The sequence below is a fragment of the Schistocerca serialis genome, chromosome 7 (genome assembly GCF_023864345.2).
Source record: "Schistocerca serialis cubense isolate TAMUIC-IGC-003099 chromosome 7, iqSchSeri2.2, whole genome shotgun sequence".
NCBI lineage: Eukaryota > Metazoa > Arthropoda > Insecta > Orthoptera > Acrididae > Schistocerca > Schistocerca serialis.
In genome coordinates this window covers 605268520-605286710 of record NC_064644.1, presented here as the reverse complement: position 1 = coordinate 605286710, position 18191 = coordinate 605268520, and the positions used below count along the sequence as shown (strand labels likewise).

General features: G+C 40.1%; 1 protein-coding gene across 1 annotated transcript in view; it reads right to left on the bottom strand.

The window, feature by feature from the left end:
• Positions 1-18191, bottom strand: part of LOC126412131 (fibrillin-2-like) — a 675186-nt gene that overhangs the window by 127987 nt on the left and 529008 nt on the right. The window contains exons 38-40 of the mRNA XM_050081574.1: positions 3791-4039; positions 3390-3535; positions 3184-3292 (exon numbers count right to left, since the gene is read on the bottom strand). Of these exons, the coding sequence (XP_049937531.1) occupies positions 3184-3292; positions 3390-3535; positions 3791-4039 (504 nt within the window). The remainder of the gene's footprint in view (positions 1-3183; positions 3293-3389; positions 3536-3790; positions 4040-18191) is intronic.

The window sequence follows — 18191 nt, the reverse complement described above, 5'->3', positions numbered from 1 at the left end:
GTATTCATTACATTCATATATTCCTTCATAAAAGCTTCCTGTCTCAGTGGGAAACATGGGGCTATATGACTAAGTGCTGGAAGCCAGTATAGTGGAAAAGTCTTTATACATCCAGTTCTTATAGCAACATTGAACTAGGTGTGCACCTCCTTTACATCCTTGCTGGTTAGCCACACTGATGCTCAGTACTTAGTTGCAGAATACACTAAGGAGGGTACAGAGGTTCATAGGGTATCCACTGCTGCTCCTCAGTTAGCGCTGCATAAACTCTGAATGAGATCATTGAGCGAGTTTATTACATGGAATACATTTTTAAGATGTCTCTCTAGAATACCCCCCAAGCACTCTGAATGTTTTTGACAGTTGATTTTAGTATTATTCATGTGAACCTTCAGCTCTTATCCAGCCATTTTGTTGATCAAATGAAAACGGCTGACCTCTGTCTTGGAGGGATTGGTACTAGACTCCATTTAGTTAGATGCCCATGCATTTTATTTTGGTCATCAGTGATAATGTTTTCATCATCTTGGAACTGCTTCTTCTAGATAGCTAGAGCCATATCATTAGCACTGCTGTACTTCCTTGACATGGTTTCAGGCAGGTCAGAGATGTAGAAGTTAAGAAAACATTGGCGCTAACACTGATCCTTAGCACAGTTCATCAGTCAGTTTCCTCTGTTTGCTTATGTTATAACCCTGCATCACCTGGAAGTATCTATCCAAAAACATGTTGTTGATGAGTATGGTCTCGTGTGGAATTACTTTTATCACTTTGTGTAGAAGCCCTTCTTTCCACACAGTGGCACAGGCAGCTGTTAGGGTTACGGAAGTTACTGCCAACTTTTTTGTTTCTGACAACTTGCCTCAGTATGTGTGGCCGGGCTCTAAAACTGGCCTGTGCAACTCCCATTTAGTGTGAAATCCATCTGCTCTGGTGGGATAACTTCTAGGATTCGTGGTCCCATGCTATTCAAAAGTACGTTTCTAGAAGTTTGTAGCAGCAGCCAAGAAGAGCTGTCAAGCAGTAGCTTTCATTCGATGGTTTCTTTGGTTTCAGCAGTGTTTTTACTTTAGTAATAAGTAAAGTTGGTCTCCAAAGGACTAGTTTGACTGCCTAATTGAAAAGATTTTTCCTATTTTTCATGCCTACAGGCACCTTCACCCCACAAAGTACGAGAGTTGTGCATGTAAGTGAATTTGTGAAGTGTAGGTGACTATAATGGGTGTGTGAATAGTGTAGTGTCATGTTCATGGAGGAGATGATGAGAGAAGGGAGAGGGTGAAACCCAGTGCCAGCATGTAGCCTACTCCTGTCAAAGAACACCAAGGGGACCGCCGAGCTTAGTGTCCCCATCCAACGGACAGACTGTCATCAACAATGTTGCATGCCCTCACTTCACGAGACACTGCGGAGACATTTGGAATAGAATCCAGGACACTGGCACAAAGACTGATGATCAGGGACTTTATGCCACCACTTCTCTTGTCCCCTTGCTGTAGAGGCAAAGAGAAAATTGTCAACTGCGTGTTGTGTACTCGGATGGCTACCTATCAAAGTACTGGCCATGCACGACAGTGGTTAACTTCTGTGATCTGACAGGAATCAGTATTTCTACCTCAGCATGGCTGTTGACATTACTAGTTAAGTATTGATGAGAAATGACAATGAAATGAAACATCTCTTTTAATATTTTGATGAAGCAAATAACATGGCACAGCTAAGTACGAAACCCAATACTTCCCACAATTGATGCAGTATGATGATGAATGCCATTTTAGAGTGAAATTTAAATTGACAAACTTGTATTTTCTTATCATTTTATTTAAATGTTAAATACAGAAACACAAGATGTTACTCAATTTTACTTATTTTGTTTTTCACTAAGGCATCAATGTCTGGTATGACTTTATGAATGCTAGTGATTTGAAGACAAGCTTTTAAGTTGAAGTCTTTCAGCGAGCATCTGTGGGCAAATTTATTCTCCCCACTGGGGAAAAATGTTGCTCGTACAAGTAAGTAGATCCAAATATAAACATAATCATAGCTGCAGACTAGAAAAAGTTTTGGAAATTTATGTTTAGGGAGATTCTTATAAAAGTCTGCAAGGCCAATTTTATTATGAAATTTATCACACAACTGTTGCACTGGCATTCTAATTGAAGCTCAGTTTCCACATTGTCAACATCCACTGAAAATAAGTGAAAGTGCACCAGACACTGGCAATCTGAAAAGCAATATAGTAACTTGTTCAAACTGCAGCTTCATTTGTTGAGCATTCCTCCTGAAAACTAAAATGTTGTGGAAAACTATTTAGATGTTCTCCCATATGCTGAATAGCTTCTTCAGTTGCATCACATGACAGTGCTGTCTTTTAATTTTTGCAGCTTTGCTTCTTTCTGTTCGCCTTCCAAGAGTCCATGATCTTTAGCATGTAAGGTATTTTAATGTTGTTGTAAACTGAATTTTTTGTTGTGTTCAGAGCTTTGAAGCACACTAAGCATATCAAGACGTCATTGTGTATCGTAAGGATATAAGCATCCTGCACTGATGTATTGTAAATTGATGTTGGTTTGCCTGACCATCAGTTTGGAGTTCCTAACCCAGCCATTATGTTGCTGTTTATCTGTTTAAAAAGAGCTGCTCTCAACTTTAAGCACTGAACCACAAGTATATACACTTGCAACTAAGGTTACATTGAATGTAACTTGGTCATTCCTCTGACAGCAATGCACTGGTTGCACTTCCCCTGCACTATGTAATGACGTCTGATCACCCCATTTTACAGCAGGTGCTCACTGCCTACACAGCGAGAGAGAATGAGCACTCTTGATCACCCAGCCACATCCTGAACAGATGTGGCCTAGCATACCATAATTAAACAATGTTTGTGAGCCTGATGATGATTAATAATAATGTAACAAGTAGCAATAATAAAGGTTTTTATATTAGCTGATGGTGGTACAATTTGTTTTTCGATACATATATCTGCGTAACATTTTTTCTTTACGCTGTATAGTGTCTGAACCCCACTATAGTGGCACAAAAATTTAATTCAAACATCAACAGAACTCACTTTCATAATTGTATTAAAACCTGTTGTAAGTTAACCAGAAACAAAAACCAAGTACAGCCTATTTTTATTTCTTTGAGAGTCTTTAATATGAAAAATTGAAGACAAATTACCTTCACATAATCTGCCATCTGGACTTAGCTCATAACCAGGTGGGCAGTTGCAGACAAAAGAACCCATGAGATTTTGACATTTTCCTGGAGGTGGACATGTGCCCGGTTTCTAAACAGAAACAATACACTGACATAGTAACAACGAAGAACTTGACACTCACTTAGAAGAGTGAATACTGCTCAATATACTAATGTTAAAGACTAACCTCCCGGCACTCATCCACGTCTCTGCAGTGTTGACCATCTGCAGCAAGAACATATCCTTCTGCACATTCACAGCTGAAGGATCCCATTACATTACGGCATCGTCCATTGCGGCATAATGTAGGCATAATGCGGCATTCGTCAACATCTGAGAGTGTGAAGAATATTTTTCTTTCACAGCTAATCAAGTTTGAAGCAGTCAAATGACAGCTATTGATATCTACATCTAGTTATGGATTTATACAACTTTTATTAGAACAAATATGACAATCTTTTGATCTCACAAATGAAATCCCGAAAAGAATGACTCTATTTAAATTATTATTTAAAACTGATAAATGAAATAAATAATAGTACAAGGTAAAACATTTAATTAATTGAAAAATAGTAATCATATACTTACCTATACAATCATTGTTATGACTAAGTTTGAACCCTGGGTAACAGTGGCATTTGTAATGCCCCACAGTGTTAATACAAGTTCCATTGTTGCAGATATTTGGGTGGCGAAGGCATTCATCAATATCAACACAGGTATCCCGGCTAGGAGCCAAGATGTAGCCATCATTACAAAGACACTGGAAGCTGCCTTGGAAGTTCTTACACTCACCATTGCTACAGATTCCTGGCCGTTCTGAACATTCATCGATATCTGCAAGATATTTTAAAAACATTGTTCATCTGAAACATTAAGAATGCCTTAGGTATTACATTAATTAATGTTTAATTAACAAAAAATCAAATTATCCACATTTAACCAAAAACATTATTAATAATTTTGAATATTTGTTCATTCATTACTTGACAGTGTTCCATGGAGCTTTGGGGATATGAGTGAGCAAGATGTACATTAACAGAGAGAAAAGCAGTGTAGCAGTCAGAAATTAAGTCTGTACATTGTGTTAAAAACATATTGTTATTAAATTGATGAGTTCTAATTGTACTTATACACTATGTGTGGCAATTAAATAATGCGACTACACACCTCCTACCACACAGCTGTATGGGGGAGTTGGTACTGGAATGCAGTTGATCCTGAATCTTCAAGAGCAGCCATCATTCATTTCATCTTTCTATCTACTTTAGCTTACTTCTGAGCTTTTATTGTAACAGACATTCTTCTGTAGTGGTGCGGCAAGCATGGTGAACTTAAAAATTGAGCGGCACATTAACCTCAGATTACTTGTGAAATTAGAAAAGTTGGCAGCTGAATGTTTTCATACATTAAAGGAGGTGCTTGAAGATAATGCTATGTCACATGCAGAAGTTTTTGAATGTTACAAACAGTTTTCAGAAGGCAGGAACAGTTGAAGATGATGAATGTCCCAGTCAATCTATGAGTTCAGGAAGTGAAGCAAACTTTCAGAAAATTAATAAAATTATGTGGAATGACCAATACCTGAGCATCTTGAAGCTCATAGACATGGTGAGTGTGAACAAAGAGACAGTAAGACACATATTGCATGATGAATTAACCATGAAAAAGTTTGTGCAAGACTTGTTCTGAAAAACCTCTCTCAAGAACAAAAAGGCCATCAGAAGAACATTTGCTCTGATGTCTTGGAATGACTCAACAAAAAACTTTATTTTCTCACACATCATCACATGTGATGAAACGTGGATCTTGCAGTATGACCCACAAACAAAGCGTCATTGCCAAGAATGAAAAAAGTATGGACAAGCAAGTCAAAATTGAAGGTAATGTTGTTCATTTTTTATATGAGAAGTGTTATCATAATGGAATGTGTGCTGAGGGTCAAACTGTTAACCATAAATATTACAAAGAAGTTCTAATCAAGCTGAGGGAAAGAATAAGGAAGAAACAACTGAATTTGTGAAAGAACAATGAGTGGATTTTGCGTCAGGACAACACGCCAGCCTAAAATGCTGTTATCTGTGAAACAGTTTTTAGCGGACAAGTGCATTTCTGTTCTCAAACTTCCATCCTAATTCACCATAACTGGCTCTCTATCACTTTTACCTTTCAATTGAAATGAAAATTGCATTGGAATGGAATGCATTTTTAGTCTGTTGAAGAGGTAAAGGGAGAAATGACAAGCATTATTGAAGAGGGTGACAACAGATGACCTACAGCACTGCTCTGAACAATGGAAGGCAAATATCCAGTGGTTCATAGACAGAGGAGGGGAATATGCTGAAGGGGATAACAGTTAGTTGTAAATTTGTTCACATTAAAATCACATTTCTGACACCAGTCTTATTATTTACTTGCCACACCTCATATTCAATAAATGAAGATGAAAAAATTTACAGGAACCCTGCAATATGAGAAAGCGGTTGCTTATCCACTTATAGAAATTAGCTGCTGTTTATCTACTAGTTCCTTCTTAAAATCTGCGTAAGTACATTGCTTACTGCCAAAGAATAAGACCTACCTTGATGTAATATGAATAGAGATTGATTTGCAGTTAACAACATTATTTGTTATACTGAGAAGCTCTTCTTTCCATCTGGTACTCTAACATATATTCACAAAGAAGGTGTTTTAGAAATTTTGATTGATTGATTGATTTGATTTGATTTGATTTTGATTTTATTTCATGTTCCATAGGTCCAACTATGTTGGGTTCACGAGGACAAGCAATGAGTCAGTTGTTTACAAATACAATATGATAATCTTATAGCATATACAGACATTTGAGTACATAATTATATAAAAATGTATACAGTAAATTCTTTGACCAGCAATACAGAAAAAAGAAAATACATATTTTCTTAGAATCATTAAAGCACTACAGAAAACAGATACAGAGCACACACAGATACAGAGCTCAAGTTAAATAACATTCTTGGTGCCGTTATGTCAACTTGTATTATATAATATTAAAATTTTACAATTTATTTAACTACAATTTCATCTAGACTGTAAAAAACTTACCACTATGCATGCTCCATCACTGTTGCATTGTTTGCATTGACTGTTCATCTTGTACATGTTCAACTCTATAGACCATTAATAAAGAAAATAAACCAAAAATAAACTGCACTAAGCCACAGATCATAGTTCCAAGACTCAACCTCTTCGCTTAAAGGTAACACAGGTTATTTGAAATGGAAAAGAATCTATGGCTGAAATATAATTATCTGAGCATGTAAAGTTGACATTAGGACTCATCTCATTACCAACACATTCCCACCAACTGAAGAAGCTTATTTCAATACCAACAAAATCCCACCATCTGAGGAAATTATCGAAAGTGAAAATAATCGCATGTTCCAATTCTCAATGGGGACATATCTGATTATTTATTTATTTTACTTTGTTTATTTATCAAGTTCTGTGGGGCCATGGGGATCAACTCTACTTGGGAATGGCGCAAGTCAATACACAATTTACAGGATTCTGACTAGACAATTTATAAAGAAAGTCTTAAAGAATAAATAAAAGATGAAAAATCCAAAAGGTATAAGAATAAATTACACATTAAAGAGAAAAATTCTCAACTACTGCAAACACCTGAACATAATAGGAGAGTGTGACAAGGAAACCTTTTAAGTTGGATCTGAATACTTGGAGTTTATCACTCATTCTTTTCAGTTCTGTTGGAAGAGTACTGAAAATGAAACCTGGTGAATAATGTTCACCTTTTTGCACAATGCTTAAAGTAGTGTTGTCCAAGTGTACGTCATTTTTCCATCTAGTGCTCACTGAATAAATGCTATAGTTTTTACTGAATTAGCATTGTTGACAGCAATATGCATACGGGATGGCAGAGTTAGATTTCTGAGACACCTGAACAATGGCAATGTGAGCAGCTATGGAGATGCAGCATGTAAGAAATTACAGATGAGATGAACATATCTATCACAAGAGCAATTGAACATATCTATCACAAGAGCAATGATGGTTTTAACTCATTCTATCATTATTTTAAATGGAGAGTGCTGCAAACAGTACAGTTAGAAAGTTATTCATATGTGGAAGAGTGTGTATGAAAAATTACTGAATTTCAACGTTGAATGACATAAGGTTCTAAGTAAAAAGTGAGGTTCTAAGTATAAACTGAATGTTGGTTCTATGTTATGCTCTGGCTTCCTAACATGTCCAGGATGAAGTGATTATGGGAAACAGTGGTTCCCCCTCAAAGAGGGAAATAATAACTGGATTTTAAAAACAAGAAAGCACATTGTTTGGTATAAGATGCATCTTAGGAAAAGAATAGATTAAACACCTCATGCACACATGACTGCTACCATTGGCGGTTATGACTGGAAAGAGACTCATGTGAATAGCAATCTGCAGTGGAGGTGGGGAAGGATACAGATGGGGGGAGAAAAGAGCACTGTCTGTTGAGGTGTGCAGGGACTAGAGACCTCCAGACACAGTGTTGGGTAGTACAGTATGGGAGAAAAAATGAAGAATGGAAAAGGAGACCCTGCCTAGAGGACCTTTTCACCTTGCCACATCCCCCAAAACTCCCACCAACTCTCCAAATCCAGAGCCCAAACAATCCTGGAACACAGCTGTTAATCTTTCCACCAGAATCCTTATCTCCACAGAAGTTTCAGTTCTATCAAAAGGCCTCACTTTAGCCCTATACCCAAATTTAACCATATTGGACTTGTCAAAAACCTACTCTCCCTCTTCTGATCCATGCAAAGGAAACATTTCTTTGTCACAATCCCTACAACCAAAGCCAAACTAATTCCAACAGTGAACTCTTCATACCACTATCTAACAGCGATCTTCCCCCACTTTCCCTTAACCTCCAACTCAGTCTCACCATCCTTCCCCAGGCCCCTTCCTAGGAACACCAACCTTTCAGTAGAGGAAAGAACAGCCATACACAGTCTCAAAAGAGATGCTGACCTAATCATCCTCCCTGCAGACAAAGAATCCAGCACCGTTGTGATGAGTCGCAGTGACTACTGGGCAGAAGGCCTCACCAGTTGTCTCACTCATCCATTTATAAACTCTGCCAGTAATCCCCTCCCAGAAGTCCAACATATCCTCTATTTACTGCTTAAAGCCTTAAGCCCTTCCCAGAACCTCTCCCCTTAATCCATTTCCCTCCTCACCTCTGAAACACTTTGACATCCACCTTCTACATGTTCTTCAAAATTCACAAACCCATCAGTCCTGGACACCCCATTGTAGCTGGCTACTGTGCCCCTAGTGAATGGATTTTGGCCTCCATTGATCAACTCCTCCAATCAACTTCCCATAATCTAGCATACCACATCAAATATACCAACAACTTCCTTCACCGACTCTCTATTGACCAACACCTCCATCCATCTGCCTATAATCTAGCCTCCCACATCAAAGATACCAAGTACTTCCTTCACTGTCTCTCTACCATCCTCAACCCTTTACCTCCTGGTTGCTGTTGATGCCCCTTCCCTATATACCAGCATCCCTCATACCCACAGTCTTGCCACAATTGAACACTAACTTTCCCACTGTCTTTCAGATTTCAAACCCACTACCTCATTCATTATTCATCTAACTAACTTTATTTTAACACATAAATACTTCTGCTTTGTAGGGAAGGTACACAAAAAAATCTGCAGCACAGCCAAGGGCACCCGCACTGCACATCCCATGCCAGAGGAAAACTTCCTGGCATCCAAAAACCATCTGGTTCAGGTTCACTGATGATATCTTGATGATCCGGGCTCAGGACCAATACACCTTGTCCTCATTTCTTCACATCCTCAACACCTTCTCTCCGGATATTCAACTGGTCCTCTTCGATCCACCATACCACCTTCCTAGACATTGACCTCCTCCTCTCTGATGGCTCCATCCACACCTATGTCCACATTAAAACCACCAACCACTAACACTACTTACATTTTGACAGCTGCCATCCCTTCCACATTAAAAAAAAATACCTGTCACTTAGCCTTGCCAGTCGTGGACGGCCTACCTGCAGTGAAGAGAACTACTTTCTGAGGTATGCTGAAAGTCTTACCAGGGCCTTCACAGGCAGGCACTATCCCAAGGACATAGTATGCAAACGTATTTCCTGTGCCATTTCCCCACACACCCTCAATCCTCCCACCACCGCCAAGAACCAGCTACAGAAGAGTGCCCCCTTCACCACCCAGTACCACCCTGGACTGGAACAAATGAACCACATCCTCTGCCAGTGCTTTGACTACACAGGCCAATGAAATTTTTTTAAAAAACTTTTTTACTTTGATAGCTGATCTTTATAGATTTTTATGAGCTGAATCCAAATCAAGCCTTAGTTTTTTGTATCACCTATAGTTTTCGAGCAATATGTTTTTTTTATATATATATTATAAAAATCTTATGCTATGTGGTAAATGGGGTAATTAATGGAACACTTTGTTACAACATAAGCATGGTTTGTACTTGCAGTAAGCTACTTAAAACAATGGTATGTGTCAATACAAGTTTCACTTGTCAGCTGGAATTGGTTCGTATTTTCTTTCTCTTTTTTCTTTGAAGCTTCTTGTGTGGGTAGCTTTTTCTATGATGAGTCACTTGCTGAACTTCTTGGTGAAGTGACCAACAGTAGTCCCGCATTATGTTGGTGTTCCAGCGGCCTTGATAGCATTTTTCCATTACTTTAATGTCCTGGTGAAAACACTCTCCTTGCTATTCACTAACATCTCCCACATTGTCCGGGAAGTAATCAAGGTGACTGTTCAAAAAGTGAACTTTCAGACTCATTAAACATTGTAGCTATAATAGAAACATATTCTGAGTCTTTTTCGTGTCCTAAGAACTTTTTAACAACTTGCTTGAATGATACCCATGCTTCTTTCTCATTTCAGGTAATTGTGGATTCAAAGTTAACATCAAACATCGATTTTCTAATGTCAGGTCCAACAAAGACACCTTCTTTAGTTTAGCTTCTGAATGGTGTGGAAAATTTTGGCAGAGATACTAAAAACACGGTCCATCTTTAGGCAAAGCATTTACAAACTATTTCATTAGGTCTAACTTTATATGTACAGGTGGTAGGAGTAGGTTTTTTGGATCTACAAGGTTTCTGCATAGAATGTTCTTCTCACCGCATTTTAAAGACTCCCTCACAGGCCAGTTATTTCTGCACCAGTGTTGATCCCTAGCACTACTGTTCTGTTCACACAAGAAACATGGAAATTTGGTAAAGCCACCTTGTTGACCAAGGAGCATGCATGTTACTTTTAGAATGCCACATATCATCCAACCATTAGCAGAATAACTTTCTTTCATATATACAGAATGTCCAACAGGTATAGATGCATACATGTTACCATTGTGTAATAAAACAGCCTTTAAACTAGTTTTGGATGAATCAATAAATAGCCACCAGTCTTCCTTTTTGTATACAATACCAAACTCATTCATCAGACCGGGAATGTCTGAGCAGTACACTAAATCACTTTCTTGTTGAAAAAACTTTCTCATTCTATACATGTATATGCTGGTTCCAACTGCCAATAAGTTCTTTTCCTTTAATCTAGAGCCAAGCAATTCAGCTTTTTCTTTCGTTAAGCCCAGATCCCTAACCAAATCATGAAGCTCGGTCTGGGTAAACAATTTTGGGCTCTACACTTTCTGTATTACAATGGAATTCATCATCATCTGGTTCATGTAAATCAGATTGTACATCAGAAAATACTTCTGTTGGAATAGAATTTAAATCAACTGGTGGTTGAGGAACCAGCAAATCTACACCATGCCCTTCTGGTTGAATGGTGGACAGAAGGTTAGGGTAGCTTCTTGCCTTATTGGTGTTCGAATTATGACCAGTAATATCAACACTGCAAAAATAGCATTCATCAGAATGATTTCTTGGCTCCCTCCATATCATAAGAACAGCAAATCTAATGGCTTTTTTCTCCTTTTTGGACGTTTTCTCAGATCTTCAACACGCACATAACATACCTTATGCACCACCCAAGATTTATTTCGATCACCAAGTTTAGATCCAAAGTATGATAGATAAATCTTTTTCACGACGTCTGTAATGTTTCTTTGGTGTTTTTTAAATCACAGATTCACCATAAATGTAACAAAAAAACTGTCACCATAGTTTTTACAACGACGATTAGACATTGTACAGAGAACACGTACAGGAAACAGGAAAGTGAGGGAGGTTAGGTTTTGACAGTAAACAAAACACCACCTGTTAACACAAAAATAGAATTGATCTTTTTTTTGTCAGAAAATGTTTTTCAGCAATGCTACCAACGTCATCTACATTCATTACACCTCCTTTCTAAATTATTTTAACTACATAAAATCTGTTAAATTCTTTAAAAAAATTGCTTAATTTAATACATTTAACTGTAAAATGTGAAGAAATGGTGGGTGATACAGTTTTTTAAGCATCATATTTGGATTTCCCATCCTAAAAAACATAAGAATAAGATATTTTCAGCAAAAAACTTTTTCCATTGTTGGCCTGTGTTATTTATCATCACACCCTGAAATGAGGGATATCCTATCCAAGACCCTTCTCACCCCTCTAAAGAGGTATTCCATCTCCCATCCAACTTCCACAACATCCTAGTCCATCCCTATGCCACTCCCAATCCCATCCCCTTGCCACAGGGATCATATCCCTCGGACAAATCCTTACACCCAATGCTTCCTATTCCAGTTCTGTCGCAGGCATATTTTACTCTAACAAAGATCAAGCCATCTCTGAAAGCAGCCTGTTTTACACTATCTTTGCTCCAACCATTGTATTTTTTTATATTGGTATAACTACCAACCAGCTGTCCACCACACTGGACATCTATCACCAAACTGTTGCTGAGAGCAAAGTAGACCATCCTGTGGCACAGCATGCAGCAGACCATAACATGCTTGATTTCAATGGCTGTTTCAAACCCGGGCCATCTGCATCCTTCACTTGAACACCAGCTTTTGTGAACTGCAAAGATGGGAGTTATTCTTACAACACTTTCTCCACTCCTGCAATTACTCCAGCCTAAGCCTATGGTAACCTACTGCCCCCACATCCTCCACCGAACTGTTTCCACCCCTCATTCTATCACTTCCTCACTTTTCACATTCTCTCACCCTCCTTGTGTGCTGCACTCTGCCAATGCACTTGCCTGTCCTTTCCCCTTCCCTGCTCCTCCTCCCCCCCCCCTCCCCCCATTCCTGAGGCTGTGGTTGGCAGTCTCTAGCCCCTACATGCCATTCTCTCTCACCCCCATACCCTGCTAACCCTCTCCCCTTCCTTGCCCCCATTCCAGATTGCTATTTACATGATGGTTACATTCCAGTTGGAACTGCTGGTGGTAGTGGTCATGTGTGTGGGGTGTGCTTGGTTGTGTGAATGTGTGTGTGTTTTCTTTGCTGAACAGGTTTTGGCTGAAAGCAATAGTGTGTAACATTCCTACTGTTGTGCCAGTCTGCATCTCAAAAGGTCATCTTTATTATCAGTAGCTATCTATGCTTTTCCTAATATTGAAAAATGGAAAATCCAGGATAACAATAATGACAATTGCTACTCATCATAAAGCGTAAATGTTGGGTCGCAGACAGATGCAACAAAAAGGCATCTAAACAAGTAAGCTTTTGGCCAAAATGCCTTCTTCTGGATTAGACAATACATACACAGACAGACACACACAAACAATCATGCATTCATGCGAATGCAACTCTCACACACATGACCACTATCTCTGGGTGCCAAGACCCAACTGGGAGCAACTGTACACGATGAGAGAAGCAACCTGGATGGTGATGCCGGAGTGGCCATGCGGTTCTAGGCGCTACGGTCTGGAACCGAGCGACTGCTATGGTCGCAGGTTCGAATCCTGCCTCGGACATGGATATGTGTGATGTCCTTAGGTTAGTTAGGTTTAATTAGTTCTAAGTTCTAGGTGACAGATGACCTCAGAAGTTAAGTTGCATAGTGCTCAGAGCCATTTGAACCATTTTGATGGTGAGTGTAAGGAGAAGGATATAAGGGGGAGGGCCAGTAGGATAGTACTGGGTAACAGTAAAGTGGTACTTGTGGGAACATACAGGGAAAAGGTGGAGACTGGGCAGGGCATCTAGGTGCAATTGAGAGGTTAGACAGAGAGCAGGGATGTGAGGCAAAGGTGGGGCACCATAAAGAAGACAAGTAAAAGGCTGTGGGAGCTTTGGTGGAACAGAAGGCCGTGTAGTGCTGGAATGGGAACAGGGAAGGCGATAGGTGAGTAAAGGACAATGACTAACACAGGATGAGGCCAGGAAGGTTATGGGAATGTAAGCTATATTGCAGGTAGAGTTCCCACCTGCACAATTCAAAAAAGCTGGTGCTGATAGGAAGGATCCAGAGGGCACAGGCAGTGCAGCAGTCACTGAAATGAAGAATGTTGTGTTGGGCAGCATGCTCAGCAATCGTGTAGTCCAACTGTTTCTTGTCCACAGTTTGTCAGTGGCCGTTCATGCAGACAGACAGCTTGTTGACTGTCATCCTGGTATTGAATGCAGTGCAGTGGTTGTAGTTTAGCTTGTAGATAACTTGACTGGTTTCACTGATAGCCATGCCTTTGTTGGTATAAGTGATGCATGCAATGGGTGGGTGGTGGGGGGAAGATACACTACTGGCCATTAAAATTGCTACACCAAGAAGAAATGCAGATGATAAATGGGTATTCATTGGACAAATATATTATACTAGAACTGACATGTGATTACATTTTCAGGCAATTTGGGCGTATAGGTTCTGAGAAATCAGTACCCAGAACAACCACCTCTGGCCATAATAACGGCCTTGATACGCCTCGGCATTGAGTCAAACAGAACTTGGATGGTGTGTACAGGTACTGCTGCTCACGCAGCTTTAACACGATACCACAGTACATCAAGAGTAGTGACTGGCATATTGTGACGAGCCATTGACCAGACGTTTTCAACTGGTGAGAGATCTGGAGAATGTGCTGGCCAGGGCAACAGTCAAACATTTTCTGTATCCAGAAAGGCCTGTACAGGACCTGCAACATGCGGTCGTGCATTATCCTGCTGAAATGTAGGGTTTCGCAGGGATCGAATGAAGGGTAGAGCCATGGGTCGTAACACATCTGAAATGTAAAGTCCACTGTTCAATGTGCCATCAATGCGAACAAGAGGTGACCGAGACGTGTAGCCAATGGCACCCCATACCCTCACGCCGGGCGATACGCCAGTATGGCGATGACGAATACATGCTTCCAATGTGCATTCACTGCGATGTCGCCAAACATGGATGCGACCATCGTGATGCTGTATACAGAACCTGGATTCATCCGAAAAAATGACGTTTTGCCATTCGTGCACTCAGGTTCGTCATTGAGTACACCATCGCAGGCGCTCCTGTCGGTGATGCATCTTCAAGGGTACCTGCAGCCATGGTCTCCCAGCTGATAGTCCATGCTACTGCAAACGTCGTCGAACTGTTCATGCAGATGGTTGTTGTCTTGCAAATGTCCCCATCTGTTGACTCAGGAATCGAGACGTGGCTGCACGATCCGTTACAGTCATGTGGATAAGATGCCTGTCATCTGGACTGCTAGTGATACAAGGCCGTTGGGATACAGCATGGCGTTCCGTATTACCCTCATGAACCCACCGATTCCATATTCTGCTAACAGTCATTGGATCTTGACCAATGAGAGCACCAATGTCACGATACAATAAACTGCAATTGCGATAGGCTACAATCCAACCTTTTTCAAAGTCGGAAATGTGCTGGTACGCATTTCTCCTCCTTACACGAGGCATCACAGGAATGTTTCACAAGGCAACGCCGGTCAACTGCTGTTTGTGTATGAGAAATCGGTTGGAAACTTTCCTCATGTCAGCACACTGTAGGTGTCGCCACCGGTGACAATCTTGTGTGAATGCTCTGAAAAACTAATCATTTGCATATCACAGCATCGTCTTCCTGTTGGTTAAATTTCGTGTCTGTAGCACGTCATTTTCGTGGTGTAGCAATTTTAATGGCCAGTAGTGTATTTGGAACAGGTCTTGCATCTAGGTCTATTACAGGGATATGAACCATAAGGCAAGGAGTTGGGAGTAGGGGGTGTGTAGGGATGGACAAGGATATTGTGTAGGTTTGGGGGCGGTCGAATACTATTGTGGGAGGTGTGCGAAGGATAGCAGGTAGGACATTCCTCATTTCAAGTCACGATGAGAGGTACCTCATTTCACGTCAGGCCGAGGGGTCCTTGAAACTCTGGTGGAATGTGATTCAGTTGCTCTATTCCTGGGTGGTACTGAGTCACGAGGGGAACGCTCCTCTCTGGCTGGAAGGTGTGACTTTGGGAGATGATGGGTGACTGGAGAGATAAGGCATGGAAGATCTGTTTCTGTACAAAGTTGGAAGGGTAATTACCCTCTGTGAAGACCTCAGTGAGACCCGTGGTATATTTTGAGAGAGACTGCCCATCACTACAGGTGCGACAGCCACAGGTGGCTAGGCTGTATGGAATGGGCGGCAGCTGTCGAAGTGGAGGTATTTCTGGTGACTGGAAGGTTTGATATGGGCAGAGGTACTGATGCAGCCATCTTTAAGGTGGAGATCAACATCAATGAAGGTGGATTGTTAGGTTGAATAGGACCAGGTGAAGTGAATGGGGGAGAAGGTGTTGAGGTTCTGGAGGAATGAGGATAGGGTATCCTCACGCTCGATCCAGCTGATGAATCTGTCATCAATGAACATGAACCAGGTGAGGGGTTTGGGATTCTGGGTGATCAAGGATTCCTCTAGATGGCCCATGAATAGGATGGCATAGGCTGGTGCCCATTTTCATACCCTGGATTTGTTTGTAGGTGATGCCTTCAAAGGAGAAATAATTGTGGATGAGGATATAGTTGACCATGAAGGTCTAGAACCTAAACAGGCCCGAAACGCAGTCATGAAGCTTTCCTCCAAAAGCCTTAGTCCCACTCAAGTATCAGCCTTACCTTTTGCCTCACTCCAAAATTCTATCATGCTGGACTTGTTAAAGACCTTTTCTCCTTCTCCCCATTCCTACAGTGGAAACACTTTTTTGCCATCAACCCTACCAATCTGACTCAACAAAAGACCAATGTAAAACCCTGTATGACTCAGTTCACTAGTCCATCCAACCATGATCCGCCCCCACTGCCCCCTAATCACCCCCATTAGTTTTCCAGAATTTGTTAACCTCGAAGCTTGCCTCAGATCTCATTCCAAAAACCCCCACCCAGTCTTTTTGTTGTATCTGCCTGCGACACAACATTTCCACTATATAGTGAGTAGCAACCTTTTCCTAATATTGTTGGTATTCAAACCAAGAGTTCCCATTGTTTGATTAAGTGTATCTTGTCGGCAAAGTACATGCTCAAAAGAAAGGTTTAGATTATGAGGAAACCTATGCAGCAGGAATTAAGCACAATTCACCCAGGTATCTGTTCACGCTTGCTGCCAAACAAGATTTAAATATTGATCTTTTAGATATAGTCATTTCATTTTTAAGGTGAATTAGCTGAAGAAATGTATGTTTAAAGCCCAAAAATCGATACAGTTACTAAAAAAGTTACACATATTTATCTAGATACTAAAAATGCAATTTATGGTTTTAAATGAGGTGGTTATTGCAGAATCTTAAACTGTACAAGATACTAACAAATTTTAATTTCAACAAGTCAACTGCAAATCTCTGTGTTTATCAGAGAAATTAGAGGAATAATATATTACTAACGTAAATCTACATGGGTGTAATGTAAATTTTCAGCACAAATTCACAGGAGAGAATGCTTACAAAGGGAAACTGATATAGACACACACACAATCACACAGAGATACAACTAACAGTACCTCTTTCAGCAACTAAGGCAGAGTATATGGCATTGATTTCAGCAATTAAATAAACATTATGGCTCCCAAATTAATGATAGTAACATCTCCAGTTTCTAACGAAGGTGTCAGATAATAATGCAACTACATATTTATCAAAAGCAGTGGCAAAAAAGGTCACACCAAAAGCAAGATAACAACAAATATCGATTCACAGATAGAAAATTTACTAAGTCGAAATACCCGTGGAAACATCTCAACTGGTCAGATGCTTGTTGATGTGATGGAACAGCCACTGGTTAAATCCTAGCATTATAACTGATTGTTGACTTTGGACAACGACATCCAGCTAGCTCAGATTCTGCTGAGGATGCTGGAAGTTGTGTGGCTGCATTCTATAATGTTTGCCATATTAGACATATTGTTGTGTACACCCTGTTATGTGCTATATTATTTAAAGGAAAGTTGCCACTCACCAAATAGTGGTGACGCTAAGTCACAGTTAGTCACAACAAAAAGACTGTCACATATAAGCTTCCGGCCAGCCTGTTGTGCCTATCTGCGACTCAGCATCTCTGCAATATGGTGAGTGGCAACTTTTCTTTTCATAATGTTGTTACGTTCCATCCTGGATTTTCCACTGTAATGTGCTATGTTATATTTGGTCTGCAATGGACAGCACTGTTAAATAATACTTTTAAAACTGAAACTGTCCTGAGCCACAGCATAAAATAATTGTTGTATAGAGTGTTACATTATTTAAATATTTTTGTTTTGGTCATAAACCAAAAGGTTAGATTTATGCAGCTCTCCACTCCTGTCACTTGCCAGCTAACCTCTTCATTTCACCATAGCAGCTGCATATCACACCATTGGCAATTTTTCTCTGAACTCATATCTCTATGCCTGTCCCTCTGATTCATTCCCTCTACTACTCCTTCTTTATTTATTCTGCTTCCACGACAGCAAAATTTGTCCATCTCTGCAAGAGAATCTTGTCTCAAGTTTAACATAAACGTCTGGCATGTCAACCACCTGCACACGCTTTTTACCTGTTTGCTTTCCATT